This window comes from Telopea speciosissima, chromosome 2 (genome assembly GCF_018873765.1).
Source record: "Telopea speciosissima isolate NSW1024214 ecotype Mountain lineage chromosome 2, Tspe_v1, whole genome shotgun sequence".
NCBI lineage: Eukaryota > Viridiplantae > Streptophyta > Magnoliopsida > Proteales > Proteaceae > Telopea > Telopea speciosissima.
Genome location: NC_057917.1, coordinates 56,295,925 through 56,313,494, shown reverse-complemented (window position 1 = coordinate 56,313,494; position 17,570 = coordinate 56,295,925). Strand labels below are relative to the sequence as shown.

The 17,570-nt window shown below is 40.3% G+C and overlaps 1 protein-coding gene across 2 annotated transcripts in view; it reads left to right on the top strand.

The window, feature by feature from the left end:
• LOC122652582 (protein PTST, chloroplastic) overlaps positions 1-13,415 on the top strand; it is a 41,836-nt gene extending 28,421 nt beyond the window's left edge. For both annotated transcript variants that reach the window (XM_043846372.1, XM_043846371.1), the window contains exons 7-9: positions 12,116-12,204; positions 12,968-13,080; positions 13,158-13,415. In XM_043846372.1, coding sequence (XP_043702307.1) covers positions 12,116-12,204; positions 12,968-13,080; positions 13,158-13,260 — 305 coding nt within the window. In that variant the 3' untranslated portion in view covers positions 13,261-13,415. The remainder of the gene's footprint in view (positions 1-12,115; positions 12,205-12,967; positions 13,081-13,157) is intronic.
• The last annotated feature ends 4,155 nt before the right edge of the window (positions 13,416-17,570 follow it).

The following is a 17,570-nucleotide window of genomic DNA, read 5'->3' as shown; positions in this document are numbered from 1 at the left end:
TCTTCTGCTCCTTCAGGTTCACACTTTGCCCGGTCAGGTATTCCATTTGGAGGTCATTGTGCTTCTGTAGCTTCCCATCCTTGGATCATTGATTCTAGAGCTACAGATTATATGACCGATTCCTCTTGTTTGTTTCACAGATATTCTCCCACTTCTGGGAAAGACAAGGTCAAAGTGGCTAATGGTTCCCTTTCTTCCATATCTGGAAAAGGAATCATCAACTACACTTCCTCTCTTCCCTTGTCTTCTGTTTTGCACATTCCTAACTTTACTACTAACCTTCTTTCATTAGTAGTATTACCCGTGATCATAGATTATGGAGCTACAGATCATATGACCGGTTTCTCTGGTTTGTTTCACAGATATTCTCCCACTTCTGGGAAAGACAAGGTCAAAGTGGCTGATGGTTCCCTTTCTTCCATATATGGAAAAGGAATCATCAACTACACTTCCTCTCTTCCCTTGTCTTCTGTTTTACACATTCCTAACTTTACTACTAACCTTCTTTCCATTAGTAGTATTACCCGTGATCTTTACTGCAGTGTAACTTTCTTTCCTTCTCATTGTGTGTTTCAGGATTTGGAATCTGGGAAGACGATTGGATTGGGTAAAGTGCACTGTGGGCTGTACCTGCTTGATGACGGTCGCTTCTCTCTACCACCATTGCCTTCTCCGCTACACCAGAACTCCATGGTCTCTTCTGAACTCTACCAGTGGCACTCTAGGTTAGGTCACCCCCCCTTTAGGAATTTTAGCTCATTTATTTTCTAGTTTGGTTACCCTTCATACTAAGGATGACTTTTTTTGTGAGACTTGTGTTCTGGCCAAACAGACACGTTCAACTTATCCAATTTCAAATAAAAGGAGTTCTTGTTTTCAATTGGTGCATTCTGATATTTGAGGCCCTAGTCGTAAACATCTATTTCTGGTCATCGTTGGTTTGTCTCTTTTATTGATTATCATTCTAGGAACACCTGGGTATATCTTTTGCACACAAAAAATCGGGCTTTTTCATGTTTTCAGCACTTTCATAAAATGGTCCAAACTCAGTTCCAGGCTACTCTCAAAGTATTGAGAAGTGATAATGGAACAGAGTATACAGAATCACAATTTCAAAATTATTTGGCTGATCATGGCATCATTCATCAAACTAGTTGTGTTGATACCCTTGCCCAGAATGGTGTGGCAGAAAGGAAAAATCGCCACTTGTTAGAGATGACCCGGGCTTTGATGTTTGCGAGGAATGTCCTATCTCAATATTGGGGGGATGCGGTTCTCACTGCTGCCTATCTCATCAATAGGCTACCCTCTCGGGTTCTTAACTCCCGTAGCCCCTCTGATATTTTAATGGGAAATTCCTCATTTATTGTGCCTCCCAAGGTGTTTGGTTGTGTGTGTTATGCTAGAGATACCAAATCTCCAAGCAAACTTGAACTTTGGGGCCTCCGTTGTATTTTCTTGGGTTATTCTCCAACCCAGAAAGGTTATGAGTGTTACGATGCCCCTGCCCGCCGTACCATGGTGAGTATGGATGTTATTTTCCATGAGTCCCTTTCTTATTATTCTTCGCCACCTCTTCAGGGGGAGAGTTATAGTGAAGATGTGTCTTTTGAGATTCCTCTATTTGAGGTTCCTCTAGCTACTGCCCAGCCTTCTTTACCACCCATGGCTGCTGTCCAGCCTTCTTTACCACCCACGGCTGCTGCCCATCCTACTTTGGTTAATGCCCAACATCCTCTAGCTGTTCCTCCCTCACCTTATAGGAGTCCTTTACAGGGGGAGACCATAGAAAATAGTGTTGTTAATGTTCCTATCCAGAGGGAGTTGAGTCCAATCTAGAGAACTATTGGTGAATTTCAGAAGAGAATTGACAACTCCAACATACTCACCTATACAAGGGGCAAATCCAACAGAGGGCAGCTGCAACCCACTGTAGCACCAGTACCCATCCAATTGCCGGCTCCAGACCCGGATCCTTCATCTCCTAGTAATCCCTCTTCTTCCGACCTACCTATTGCTCATCTCAAAGGTACTAGGACTAGCACTTTACATCTCATATCTCGTTTTGTTTCTTATAGCTCTCTTTCTCCTTTTCGTGCTTTTGTGCCTTCTCTTTCCTTTATTTCGATTCCCAAAAATTGGTAGGAAGCATCTACAGATGGAAAGTGGAAGGCAGCAATGTTGGAAGAAATGAAAGCACTACACAAAAATAATACGTGGGATCTTGTGGCTCTTCCTCCAGGGAAAAAACCAATGGGATGTAAATGGGTCTTCGCAGTCAAACAGAAGGCTGATGGTTCGGTGGATCAGTATAAGGCACGTCTAGTTGCAAAGGGTTTCACTCAGACTTATGGAGTTGACTATCAGGAGACCTTTACACCAGTGGCAAAGCTCAACACTATCAGGGTGTTATTATCTTGTGCTACAAATCTTGGGTGGGATCTTCAGCAGTTAGATGTAAAGAATGCCTTCCTCCATGGGGAGCTTGAAGAGGAGGTATATATGGACATTCCACCAGGCTTCTCTAATGACAGGACTAGGGGCAGGGTCTGTAAATTGAAGCATGCTCTTTATGGGTTGAAGCAGTCACCTAGGGCCTGGTTTGGCAGATTTCAGAAGGACATGATTTCAGTAGGTTATAAGCAGTGCAATACTGATCACACTTTGTTTATCAGACGAGTTGGTGACAAGGTTACTCTTCTCATAGTCTATGTGGATGATATTGTGGTCACTGGTAATGATGGTGCTGCTATCAGGGATTTGAAGCTTCTCCTTGGCCGTGAGTTTGAGGTCAAAGATCTTGACCCTCTAAAATATTTTCGAGGGATAGAAGTTGTTTGATCTTCAAAGGGCATCTTTCTTTCTCAAAGAAAATATGCCCTTGATCTCTTAACTGAGGTTGTCATCCTTCAGATACTCCTATGGAAGCTACTACAAAACTTAAGGAGAAAGCGGGTGAGCCTGTTGACAAGGGTGGTTATCAGCGGTTAGTGGGCAATCTAATCTACCTTTCTCACACACGACCCGACATAGCAGTTGCTGTAAGTTTGGTGAGCCAGTTCATGCATGATCCCTATTCCTCTCATATGGATGCAGTCCGTCGTATTTTGAGGTATTTGAAGTCTGCTCCGGAAAAGGGAATCCTTCTATCTCCCAATGGTCACCTTAAGATTGAAGCTTATACTGATGCCGATTGGGCTGGTTCTACTGACAGGAAATCTATTTCTGGCTATTGTTCCTTTGTGGGTGGGAACCTTGTTACATGGCGTAGTAAAAAGTAGAATGTTGTGGCAAGGTCCAGTGTTGAAGCCGAGTTTCGTGCGATGCCACAAGGCATTTGTGAACTTCTGTGGCTTAGAGGATTATTGCAGGATATCGGTGTTGCTGTCCATCTTCCCATGATGCTGCATTAGCATTGCTCATAACCCTGTCTAGCATGATCGTACTAAACACGTGGGGGTTGACCGACATTTCATCAAGGAGAAGCTTGAAGCCGGCCTCATTTGTGTTCCCTTTGTGAAGTCTACTGATCAACTGGCTGATGTGTTCACTAAGGGACTAAGTAGCAAGCTGTTTCATCCTATCTTAGTCAAGTTGGGCATGCATGATATATATGCTCCAACTTGAGGGGGAGTGTTAGATATATGGGCCAGAATACCGTGGGGGTATTCTGGACCTTTTTCCCTTTGTTATTATTTGTTTCTTGTATGTGGTTTAGTCCCACATTGCTCGTGTAATTATTTTTATTGTTTCATTAAGATTATAAATAAAAATGTGCTTGGGATGAATTAATCATCCAAGCATTCAGCCTAATTCTAATCTGTTAACAATTCTGTTAGTGTAGGACTAACAACGTTAAAAACAAGGGATGAACTAACAAAAATACCCTTGCTAGAAGAAAAAAAACCAGCAACTCATCTTCCCCAAATCGATTAGGGAAGAGGAGTTGCAGGTATCCTTGTAGGGAACACCATGAAAGCTGAGATCTCTTAAGCCTTTGAAGAATTCATTGCGGTGTTGCACAACAATTCCCCATGAATCACAAAGAGGACTTTTTTTGCTAGAGATTTCAATGGTTTTGACATCTGGTTTCTTCACTTCTTCCTAAGGAATAGTAACGGTAAGCACTCCCTTCTTCCATGGTAGCCTTCTTTATCAAGCTCACACACAGATTTGACTTCCACCATGCCCCAAATGATGGGCCTTAGACTATCCAAGGTCGCTGGTTGTCCCTGAAACCTTGGTCACCTAACATTGATGGTCGTTTGGATATTTTCTTCCTTATGAAAACCTGGATCCAGATTCATGGATTACTGTCGTCTTACCGAACAGACAGAGGATCAGATCCATGCTTGCGGCTAGAGCTGGTAAACCGATTGAGTGCTTTGTCTGCGACGAGCAACAATTTGTTCGCGTTCACATCTGGATTGATGTGTGAAACCCTTTATGCAAAGGGACAACCCCGCAACTCGAATTCGCACTTCGGTTGTTGGATTAAAAAGATTAAAATGCAAAATCAAGACAAGCAGCCATAGCAGGAGAAGAAGGGTGTGCTCGGTGAATCTCGCAAACCGCCTTGACATGTTCGTATGGGGTAAAAACACAAGATTTGAAAGGGAATCAAGAGGGGGGGGAATCCAATCTAAGGCTGCAGATTTTTTTTCCTTGCAAAATTGTTGGAATCCAGGCACAACCTCAAGAACCCAATTTTGGCGTCATTTACAGTGTGATGGCAGGATGCTTCTTTTGTTTTGATCTCGGCTTCCATGGTGTTCCCTACAAGGATATCTGCAACTCATCTTCCCCAATCGATTTAGGGAAGATAAGTTGCAGGTTTTTTTTGTCAATTTACGCCTTGCTTTTAACACTGTTAGTCATAAACTAACGGAATGGGGGCATGTGTTAACTTTTGTGAACCTCAGGGGGGGTACGCAGAATTTTCCAAAACTAGGGGTTGTGTTTATACTTACGTGATACCTCAGGGGTGGTACTTGAAAATTTCCCTATTATTAACTGAAGATTTTCATCCATTTCATCCAATCTGTTTAACAGGATTATGAACACAAGGAAGATGCCAAATGAATGGAGGAGAAGCATCATAGTCCCGATTTACAAAAATAAAGATGATATCCAAAGCTGCAACAACTATAGAAGCATAAAGCTAATGAGTCACTATGAAACTTTGGGAGAAGGTTATTGAAGCCCATTTGAGAAGAGAGACTCATATCTCGGGGAACCAATTTGGCTTTATTTATGTCAGGTAGATCCACGACAGACGCTATCTACTTATTGAGGAGGTTCATGGAAAGATATAGAGATAGCAAGAAGGATCTACATATGGTCTTTATTGACCTGGATAAAGCCTATAACCGAGTCCCTATAGATTTAATCCATCATGTCCTACTGAAGAGAGGGTTGTCGAGTAAATATGTGGATGTAATTGAATATATGTATTGTAGAAAACCTAGGACCTGTAACCAGTAACTTTAGAGAGGAGAAAAGAGAGAACAGAAGATGGAAATTGTAATACTTGAATTATTTAATTGATAGGCAAGCCCCTCTATTATAGGGAAATTACAAAGTGACTAAACTAGGCGATGTGGGACTAAAACCCACATAGCCAACATAAACTTAATAATATAAGAAGAATAAAATTACCCCAAAAAGACCAGAATACCCCCATGGTATTCTGGATTACTTATTCTAACACTCCCCCTCAAGTTGGATTATACAAATAAGAGAAGAAGGAAAATCCAGCTTGAACTAAAGAAAAAAGAACTCCTAATAATGCTAACACTCCCCCTCAAGTTGACGCATACAAGGTACTAATGCCCAACTTGAACAAAATGGGAAAAACTAAGTTGCAGCAGAATCCAGCTTAACATATGAATGCAGCTCCTAAATAAACCTTCAAGAACTTGAAAAAATAGATCTTCAAAACTTGGACAGACATGATCAGCAAACATGGACTGGAATGTCTTCCAAAAAAGGCAGTTTTCAACAATCTTCAATAGCTATCCAGTGATGAATCTCAGATTGTCATAGTAACATAGAATCTTGAAGTGAAATAACTAGAGCAGCAAGCAGCGAAAAACAAACTGAATCAGGCAACGGAAAAAAACTGTATCAACCCAACTGAAAGTCCTCAAATAGGCAACAACCAAATATCTTCAATACTTCAATACTTCAATACTTCAATCTCCCCCTTACAGAAAACTCAACCCAATAACAAAGTAGATACCCATTGGCAATGGAGAAAATCTGATCTTCTATGTTTTGCACCAAGTGTTCCTGCAAGTTCTGCTTCTACAATGTCTGCAGGTGTACTGTACATAATCCCCCCCCCCTCACGTGTAGTACACGTGGACATAACAGAGATAATGTAAGAGATAGGGCAAAAACATAATATTCTAGAATTTTCTAAAAGTGTTATGTGTAATTAAAAAGGAAGGAATGGCAAAATTGTAATTTACCAGAAGTTTCCAAAGGTGTTATGGGTAAATACCAAAGGTATGGGATATGAAGGGAATTAGAATTATTAAAAGGGAACGGTGTTGGAAAAAAAAGGATGGCATGGCTGTAATTTGGTGGAAATCCACTTTTAAATACAATCCAAGCCAAAGGGCAAACTAGTAATAAACCAGAATTTTCAATGGTCAATTGGGTAGTCAAATAGGGGAATGTATGAAAAAGTAATGGCAGTTCCATAAATAATCAGAATTTTGCAAGGGATTTTTGGTAAACAAAAAGCAATGGGATGCAATAAGTAAAATAATGGCTATGGAGAGTGGCAATTTGGTAAATAACCAGAATTTTCAATGGGGATATAGGCAATTTGAAGAAGCAGTGGGTAAAAGGTTAAAATTGGTACGTAAAGAGGAGGTAGGTAATGAATGAAATAATACTTAAATTAAAGGGGTAATGTCGGGAATAAGAAAGAAAAGGTGAAGTAAAGAAAAGAGGAGTTCCACTTCTTCCTTCCACGAAACCAGAACCAAGGCGGTGGAGTTGTGCCTCTTCAGATCGAGTCAGCACCCATGATTCACATTCAAACTTCGCAAAGTCTCAGATTTAAGTTTGTAACTCACAGCCCTCCAAAACCAACTAATACTCGACCAAACCAGCAATATTTGCAGAAGAAACAAAAATCCTGCAACTCCAATCTGGCCGTAGGGCTCAGAACCAAATCTGATTTCCAACTCCAGCGTGAACCAGAGGCGAAACCAAGGGGATAGCCAAGCCTTCTTGGCGATGTTGCTTTCAACAATAGAAAAACAAAGGTATGCTGGTATTCAAGAATTAAAAAAAACGACATACCAGAGGCAGAAATTCTATTTGTAAACACCTCCAGATCAAGCCATCTCTAGCACCAAGCTGCAGGAGCAGAACCAAGCAAGTATCAATCTCGCAACCAAGAACACAGGAAGAAGAATTTCTGGAAACTTTATCTCACGGAAATCACGCATCCAATAGGAAACGTTAGCTCGCGGAAATCTTCTTCAACCCTCACTGAACTTCAAGAACAAATCGTTGCCTAATAGAAGCCATTGATGAAGTCATCGCTTAGGGCAGCAGCCGAAATCGAGCAAAACGATTCCATGAAAAATTCCAAAAAACAAAAGCATCAGCAACTCCAAGTTTCAAAGCCGTTGAGGCAGGGTTTTTGAACCAGCCGAAGACAATGGTTGAAAAACATAGCAGCAAATCAATAAGGCTATCGCAGGTAGCACAGAGCAGCAGTAGCAGTAGATGCAGACCAAGAATGATAGCCTGCGGTGTTGACACAATTAGAAGAAGAAACCAATACGAAACTGAAACGAAACCGAAACTAAACCCTAGTTCTCTTTCTTTTATGAACTAGGGTTTCTCCAAAAATTGGAGAACTTTGAAACGACTCTCAAACCGGCAATCTTGGAGAGAATCAATCATTGGTTACAACAGCTCTGATACCATGTAGAAAATCTAGGACCTGTAACCAGTAACTTTAGAGAGGAGAAAAGAGAGAACAAAAGATGGAAGTTGTAATACTTGAATTATTTAATTGATAGGTAAGCCCCTCTATTTATAATAGAGGGGAAATTACAAAGTGACTAAACTAGGCGATGTGGGACTAAAACCCACATAGCCGACATAAACTTAATAATATAAGAAGAATAAAATTACCCCAAAAAGAACAGAATACCCCCATGGTATTCTGGATTACATATTCCAACACTCCCCCTCAAGCTGGATTATACAAATAAGAGAAGAAGGAAAATCCAGCTTGAACTAAAGAAAAAAGAACTCCTAATAATGCTAACATGTATGAGGGCGAGGTGACTAGTGTGAGATATGTGGGAGGTCAGAGCAAGGAATTCCCAAATTATGATTGGGTTACATCAGGGATCAGCCTTAAGCCCTTATCTATTTGCGCTTATCATGGACGACCTAACCAAGAGCATTCAAGATGAGGTCCTGTGGTGTATGCTCTTCACCGATGATATCATTTTGGTGGATGAGGCAGAAAGCAGGGATTAACACTAAACTAGAGCTTTGGAGATCAACCTTGGAAACAAGAGGGTGTAAGATTCGTAGAACAAAGACGGAGTATATGATGTGTAATTTTAGTCATACTATGATGGATACTGACATTGTGCGAATTGAAGAAAGAGAGATACCGCAAAGTGACTATTTTAGATATCTGGGGTCAATCATAAATAAAGAATGTAACATAGAAGATGATGTTTCACAGAGGATGAAAGTGGGATGGATGAAGTGGAGAGGTGTGTCCAGAGTGCTATGTAACCGATGTATTCCTTTAAAGATTAAAGGAACGTTCTACAGGACTGTTGTACAACCGGCTATGATGTATGGGGCAGAATGTTGGGTAGTTAAGAAGTATCATATTGAGAAGTTATGTGAAGCAGGGATGAGGATGTTAAGATGGATGTTCGGAAAAACTAGGAAGGATAAAGTAAGGAATGGTCGTATTAGAGCTGACTTGGGAGTTGCCCTGATTAATGAAAAGCTTCAAGAGAGTCGTTTGAGGTGGTATGGTTATGTCTAACGGAGGCCTAGGGACGCCCTAATAAGCAGGAGTGATATGATCCCGATTGAAGGAGCTAAAAGAGCTAGGGGCATGCCTAAAATGACCATAGGAGAAGTTGTAAGGAAGGATATGCATAGTCTAGGTCTTGTACCAAGTATGACCTCGGTTAGAGCCTATTGGAGGGTACGGATCCATGTAGCAGACCCCATTGCGCTGAGATTCTCCTAACTTGCTAGGCTGTGCCTCTTTCCTTTTACTTTCATCTTTCATTTTTCTTTTTATTTTCCATTTTTCATTTCTCATCTCATTTCCCATCCCTCTTTTCCCATCTCTTCATTCCTCTTTTTTGTTTAGGCTTCAGTTTTCCCTACTTTGTTTTGTTTGGATCCATATAGCCGACCCCATTGAGTTGGGATAAGGCTGGATTTTCACTGTTCTCATTCTGGCAACATTCAACTTATTAATTTTTGGCAAGTAAAATTGAAATCCAGTAAAGAATAACATAAGATACAAAAAGCAAAGACCTTAGAATGGTCCTCAGTCAATAATCCAAGAGTCAACAAAGTAATAAGCTACAGAATTACATGCTCAACTAACAAAAGAAAACTTGACATTCTGAAAGCCAGGCGCCACACTGGGAAATTATTTGTTTAACAATAAGCTAAAGTTTCCTGGGTAATGACTGGAACTCCTCAAAACAGAAACACCTCTAAAGAGTTACTTTCAATAGTACGGTTATCTAGCTCCAGATCTTTGGGAGAATGAAGACCAACTTCAACAGGTTTCAATTCCATATAGCAGAGAAACACCAGCAGCTGCTGCCACTCCTTTGAAGAGGCCTTTATGATCACTGAATAACATTCCACTAACAGCAGCTCCGTCATGCAACAGGAGCAGCATAATAGTTCACTTTTCAAAGATCTAGATAATTGTGGGAATCAGGTTTGATGGTCACCTTCTAGAAGCCTAGCTGGCTGAACTTTGTCTCTGCTGCTGTATATCTTCAGAGCTAACCTGCAACAATTCAAAGTGGCATCCAGGTTGAGAAAGAATCTGTTGAAGACAACAGCATTTCGGACTTCCAGATATAGCCCAAGCAGTGATAGCTAAAGTGAAAAAAAAAAAAGAAAAAAAAGAAAAGGGTGTACCCAGTGCACGAGGCTCCCGGCATGCGGGGTCTGGGGAAGGTCATAATGTACACAGCCTTACCCCTGCTTTCGCAGAAAGGCTGTTTCCAGACTCAAACCCGTGACCTCTTGGTCACAATGGAGCAACCTTACCGTTGCCCCAAGGCCCGCCCTCTCTAAAGTGAAAACAATATCTTTATTATCAGAGTCTGGGAAGGGGGATTGGGAAGGGGGATTGCAGAACACATGCTCAGACCCATTTTATAAAGCTCCTGATACTAGGATTCTCATGTGAACACCAAACAGCAAACTATATCAATCCTCTGAACATGCTCAGAGTAAAGAATAAAGTGGGAGGTGGTTTCAGGGATCCTGTTGCAGAAGTGGCATATATTTCCTGGAGAACTGTTCCATAATTAAGAATAGGTAGCAGAAGAAAAGTATTGTGGGTGGCTCGCCTGTTGAAATTTTAGCTTTAGGAGAGATATTCATATGCCACAAAAAGAATTCCAAGGGTGACAATGGATTCTGATGCGAAGTTTTCAACTGAGAGGCTTTATCGAATACTTAACAGACTTCACAGAAAATGACCCAGAAGGACTAGGCTTTAACCCCCAACCTGTCATGGTAGGACATAGAGTTAAGTGGACTCTTCAGAATGGTCTGCTTAACTTAAGGAGGAATATAATCATCAATAAGTTGGAGATAACTTTCCCCCTACTGAGGATCAATTACTTTCACAGCCAAGGGTAGACTAGCTTATTAGGAATACCTTTCTGCAACCATGGTTTAAAGTATTGCACCGTATCGTTTCGTCTCGGCTGATACATATCGGTATCGCAGGATATCGATATGATACGATGAGATACGTATCTTTCTTCTTTTTTTTTGAAAAAAATGGTATCGATCAGTACCGATACGATTGATACATACCAATACTCTCGATATGATTGATTTAGAGATTGAAAAAAAAAATTATTGGTATGTATTACATTGTATCGTCCAACATGATGCAATACATTGTGATACACACATTAAAAGGCACATGTGACTTCAGAATCGTGATTTCAGAAACCAGAAAGCACCAACAGCATCTGGATGGACAAGTTTTCACCCAAAACTTCAATTTTGTGACATCTTTCAAATTTCATGTTTGGGGCTTTGATTCGTTGTTGAAAAATGAATCAAATCAATGAAACAAACTGCACTTTGGTTGAATCAAGGAAACAAACTGCAATATTGCTTATTTATATTGTTTTTGCTCCAAAAGTGTATTTCTATGTGTATCTTGACCATTTCCATGAGTATCTGTAGTGTGCATTACGTATCTCCGATACGATACAATACGTCTCTTAAAATCACCCCACTAATACAATACGCGATACCAATACTTTAAACTTTGTCTGCAACCAATGATATACTCATGTATTTGTTATTTCTTTTAAAAAAAAAAAGTGTCCCAGTGCACGAGGCTTCAGCTACTGCAGGGTCTGGGAGGGGCAAATGTACGCAGCCTTACCCCCTGCTTTGCAAGAGAGGCTGTTTCCAAGTTTTGAACCCGCAACCAACAGGTTGCAATAGCGCAACTTAACCATTGCACCAAGGCTCGCAATTTTCAGCTCCATGTTTACCTAATCCTGAAATTAGTCACCCCAGAAACTCCCTGCCTCCTTGCCATTCTAAGAGCAACATCCTCTTCAATTCCTCCTTTTTTATGCCTGAACCAAGACATAGATAGTCTCTGTAAGGTATATCATAATCATCAATCTTCACCGACCTTTTCATTTCTGCTTCTAAAAAACAAAGTACACCCTGTTATTCTGCTTCAGTCCAACTTATCTTAAAACCTTTTGATTATAAATCACTCCTCCATGTAGTTAAGTTGTTTGAAACAAAAAACTAATTTTTTATATATTTGAACCACATCTTATGACAATATTTTCTTTTTTCTCTACTGAAGCTGTTCGTAGAAAGCTGAAAGAACAGATAAAGGATGTGGATGCTGCACAATCAAAGGAGGTACAATTGTCCTGGTATGGAATGGCAGAGGTAAGATGCACTATCTTCAGTACCATGAACTATGCTTCATTTTTATGGATCAGCTACTGTTGGCAAGGTTTATCCTCTTCTGCTAAGTTACTAATAGATTTATGGTTGACTTAAAGCCCAAGGGCGCTACTGTGTTGGGTTTGCTCATGTCACTTTCAACCCCAGTCCCACCCTAAGAACTTAATGGTCTAACCCATTACATGATTGAATACAAGAATCTACCTATGTTGCCTGGCAACGTGGGTCAGGACTAGTTGTACCACTTTAGTTTAGACTTCTGTTACAACATCATATTAGTTGGTAAAAGCAAAGTAGAAAACTATGAGCGTTGACATGTTTGAATTTGTTCATGGGTAGTTTAATTGCGTTTGCATCTTTTGTTCATGTGTCTTGTGCTTAATATGGGGAGACCAATAAAATTAGATGCTGTATGGCTAAATTTAGAATGATTGAAATCCAGAATGATCTAAGGTCCTTGCCCACTTAAAGCATCATCAACACAACTAGGCTGAATAAGTAAACACCCGACAGCCAATGACCCACTGAGCAACCTTCTCCAACCCTGATACATGCATATATATATTATCAAACCATACTAATATTTTTCAGAAAGGCAATCACTGACTCGTGTCTGTTTAGTTTGGGAATGTTTGATTGGCTTTTCCAACAAAGTTTGTGCTGTTTGAGGGAGGCATCACATTTAGATTCAAGGGATGATCAAAACAGTTGTATGGTCTGAAATTTTTATTCACTTGGGTGTCAGAGTGTGCAAGTAATGGGAAGCTTTGATGGATGGAGTCAAGGAGAGCAGTTATCACCGGAATATACTGGTTCTTTTACTAAATTCTCTACGACATTGAAGCTGAGACCTGGAAGGTATGACTCTCATCAGTTAGTCATCTTCTTTATGGGATTCTCTCTCTTTACTCACCTTTTATCTTTTTGTGTTCAAGATATGAGATCAAGTTCTTGGTGGATGGACAATGGCACTTATCACCAGAATTCCCTACCATAGGTGAGGGAGTGTTGAACAATAACTTGTTGGTCGTTGAATAAATCCAACTTCACTGAGCAAATCATGCATCTGATAATGTTATGATCTTCAGTCAGTAAGAACTACTATTGCCAGGATATTTTAGCGACGTTAATCATCTATTTATGTATCTAATTATTTAGTATTGGTATAAAATTTCAGTTGCCTAGTTACTGTATTCAGTGAATGTTGAAACAGTGATCAATTTAGAGAGGGTGTGTGTGTGTTTCCAGTTTTTGATTTCGAAAGCTCATCTTAATAGGTTGTGGTTGATGTTATCTACCTGGATAGGAGCCATAGGACACTTAATTCAAACCATTCAGTTTACCACCATGTAGATGTTAAACCTAATCATATTTGTTCAGGTGATATCAACCATCTATTGGCCTTTATCCATTTCCATTCATTTCTTTCTACTCTTAATTTGAAGATGAAGCATCAGTCCTTCCAAATGTAAACTTTGGCTAAATAATTTTTGGCTTTGGTCTTACTATCTGAAATGATTGATATCCTTGTACTTCCAATTATCAGTCATTGGACACATTTCATACCAACCATAGAAAATTCAATCAGAACCTTGGTGAGGAATTTTAACCGACTTTATAGATATATTTAAAGAAAAGGTAGTAAATAAATAAAGATGTTGGACAGCACATTCCCTCTCCTCCAGAGAGCATCTAAAGGAATCAAAACTTGTGTAGCTAGAAGGACTGGGAATATGACAAAATGCATTATTGATGTTGATAAACAGAAGAATGGGGTCCAGCGACGACAGGAGGACCCAAAATGCTGTCGTAGAAGAGTAAACCTTTAGAATATGTTGGAAGGCAAGAAAAGAAAAGTATTAATAATAAAAAAGAGAAATAAAACAAAAGAAAATGGTGACGAAGTACACATAAGATCTCCATTGTTGCTATTTGGAAAGGTTTCAAATAGTGAATTATTCAATCCTGAAGCTTATTCCCTAACATCATAATCTGCCACAGGAGCCGATCATTGCTCCCTTCTTTTCTTTTTTGATGTTACCAGGGATTTTATTTTTTTTTTTGAGGGGGGTGGGGGGGGGGGGGGCAGGTGTAAGGAGCAGGGGTCCCATAACCAAGACCACCTGGGGTCAAGGCTCTATTGCCCTATCCAACAACCAGCTGTGCTAGCAATTGTCCTCATCATTTCTCACTATTGGTTTCGTTGTTCGTGATATGAGGGGCAGTTGTAAACTAGCAGTCTCACTGTTATTTTCAATCCTCTCCGATTGGAGAAGTGCTCACTGTCCGATCGGCCATCCTTCACTGCACTTCAGAATGCATTGATAAATTGCATATTGAATCGGACAGTCAGGAACTCATAAACTTCCTTACTGATCAGTCAGCCTCTCCCTCCAGCTATGCCTTTCCTATCATCGACGATATTAAGTCCTTGAAGTTGCACTTGGAAGATGTATTTTTACTTATGTTCTTACGAAATTAAACAGCATCGTTGATCTCCTAACAAGGAAGGCCTTGTCTTTAATGTTTGAGACAATTTGGTCAACCTCCACTTCTTGGCTCCATGATTTTTGTCTTTCGGATGCCTCGGCTGCAACACGATCTTCTTTTTAATAGATAGTCTTATTACCCAAAAAATAAAAGCTGGTCACATGCACTCATGCAGGGAAATACACCTTTGTCCAATTTTTTCTTCCATCTTTCTTCAAAGTAAATCACCCATGAACTTGAAGCTGCAGGTCAGGTTACCATTGAGCATCATATTGCTGCATGCTTCAACTGCTAATTTGAGGTTGAGGGGAGGCTTACCAGCAATCTTAATACACAACCTCAGTGTTATGGTGCTGCATTCTCCTGGACACTCCAGGAATGAAACGCACTACATTCCTTCCATCCTATATAAGGAAAATTGTTACATGCCTCTGAAGTGCAGTGCATTGCCCAGTACACCACACTTGAGAATTCAACCGTAAGATGCCACTGTTCATGTTTTTACGGTTGGATTCTCAAGTGTGATGCACTGGGCCGCACTTGAGAGGATGAAAATCCGGCTTGATAGGCCTACTTGGATGTGTGGTTCTATCATAAATCCATAAGAGCCAAAGGATGATATTGTAAGGCATATATCATGCCATATATGCCCAGCGGCCCCAGCCTGTGCTGACCATGGTTTCAAGAATTGGGATCGGATCCATAAATCATTTCTAGAGTTAGGGCAGAATCTGGAAGACTCCATCCGATTCTCGATCGATTCCGGCTGATCCAGATCGGAATCGGCTGGACCCAATCCAGATCCGAGTTCCAAGTTTTGCATCCTTGGTGGTGCTGACCCTTGGGCAGCCCATGTCCTGTCCATTGCTATCCTCTGGTTAAAAGGTTAAAACACATCAAATACCACGAAACCAGGTGAGGATAAGGATTAGAAATTTAGAATAGACACTAGTGAACAAGCAGGTACTGACATCTGAAAAAGATGGGAAAGAGAAAATCTGGATGAGGCTGATTTGCAAAGCAAAAGTCCATTTTCCATTTGCTGGCGGGTCAAATCATTGGCTGCCGGCCAACTCAGTTCTAGTGGATGACAATGTGCAACGACCCACCAACCAGGATTTATGAATTCTTATAAATCTTATTAGACTGAGACAGAGATGGAGACTGCCCACCAACCCATCCGTATTCCGTATCCCAAGTACAATCGTCCTTAAGACAATCATCCACCCCCTCTCTATTCGTGGGAGAACATGATTGCCTCAAAATGAATAAGTTGTTCGGTTTTCAGTTTGGTTTTGTTTTGGTTTGGTTTGGTTTGGTTCAAGATACAATATGAGTAAATCGAAATCTCAATTATCATATAGTCAAAAACTGAATCGAATTAGTTCATGTTTTATTTGGTTCCTATTCAATATTCTGTATTCGGTTTGAATCGGTTTGTATTTGGAATTGATAATTCATTTAAGTTATTTGGTTTTATTTGGTTCGTGTGAGACTTTGTAATATCTTGATCTTGAAGAAATTAGGTACAAAAGAGGAAACAAGTCAGAAATGCAGAACTGCAGAGTAGAAGTGAGGAAAATCGATATTTGAAAATGGAGGCAGAAGAAACGAGAGTGAAAACTGAAATATCAGATTTCGTGTTTTAGCCATTTAGGATTTAGTATAGTTTAGGTTCAGTTTGGATTGGGTTTATAAGGGTTACACTTCATTCGGTTCATTCAAACTAATTATTTTTAACCTAAAACTGCAACCAAACGGAAACAAATCAAATTTTAATTCCCATAACTAAAACTGAACTGAATTTTTTCTATTAGATTTGGTTTGATTTCAAGAGGTCGGTTTTGATCCTAAATTGACACCCTTAGGCTTTAACTCCAATAGTCCCTTCACGGCACAACCCAAGGTTTAAAAACTTGCAATCAGGATTCAAATTGGAATCAGGCTGAATCGGTTAGAAATTGGTTAGAATCGGCCATATTTTTGCCCTAACCCTAGAATCCATGCATGAATATGCCATGTCGCATCCACTAAAATCAGAATAGTATCGATCAATCCAATTTCGATTTTTCAATCCCTGATGCAACTGCCCTCGTTGTACTTCACTTAGGATTCAGATCCTCTCCCGCACGGGAGAGACACCAGTGCACATCCAACAGTTGGGCTGCCATGATGCACATCGGAATATGTGCTACCGTACGCATCATGGCAGCCCAGCCGTTGGATACGCTCATGTGCCCCTCCCACGCGGGAGAGGATCCTTATCTCTTCACTTCAGCCTGCGGATGCCCTTTTAAGGGGACAAAAAAATGACATCCGTTAATGAACTAGGGTTAACTAGCATTAGATTCAACATGTAGTCACTCAATCATGGCACATCAAGAGAGTTTGCATTCCAAACCTCCATTGGAATCCTTGGAACTAATTTGATACACACAAAAAATGCTAATAAATCAGAAACACTATCGAGCAACAGACAAGTTGACATTGCGTTGTACCCCCCCCCCTTCCCCCTCTCCCTCTCAAGGATTGGAAGACAAATGATGAAGAAATATAACACTGCCCAAATAACCTGATCGAAGCTCATTTTGAAGTCATCTATCACCAAGCCGAAGCTGCAGGAATCAGGTGAATCGGGCGATTCCTATTTGAATCAGGCAATGCACTGATCTGATTTTGATTACTAAAATTATGTTTGCCCTTCATGAGCAAGCAAGAAGAGGTTTGAAAATATGAACTTAATTAGAAGTACAAGACGCTGATAAATAGATTCTTACACACACTTTCTCACATCCCACCCAGGTTTAAATTTGTACCTGGCGTCCTGGTGGGGAAATTTTCCACTTTACCTTAATTCA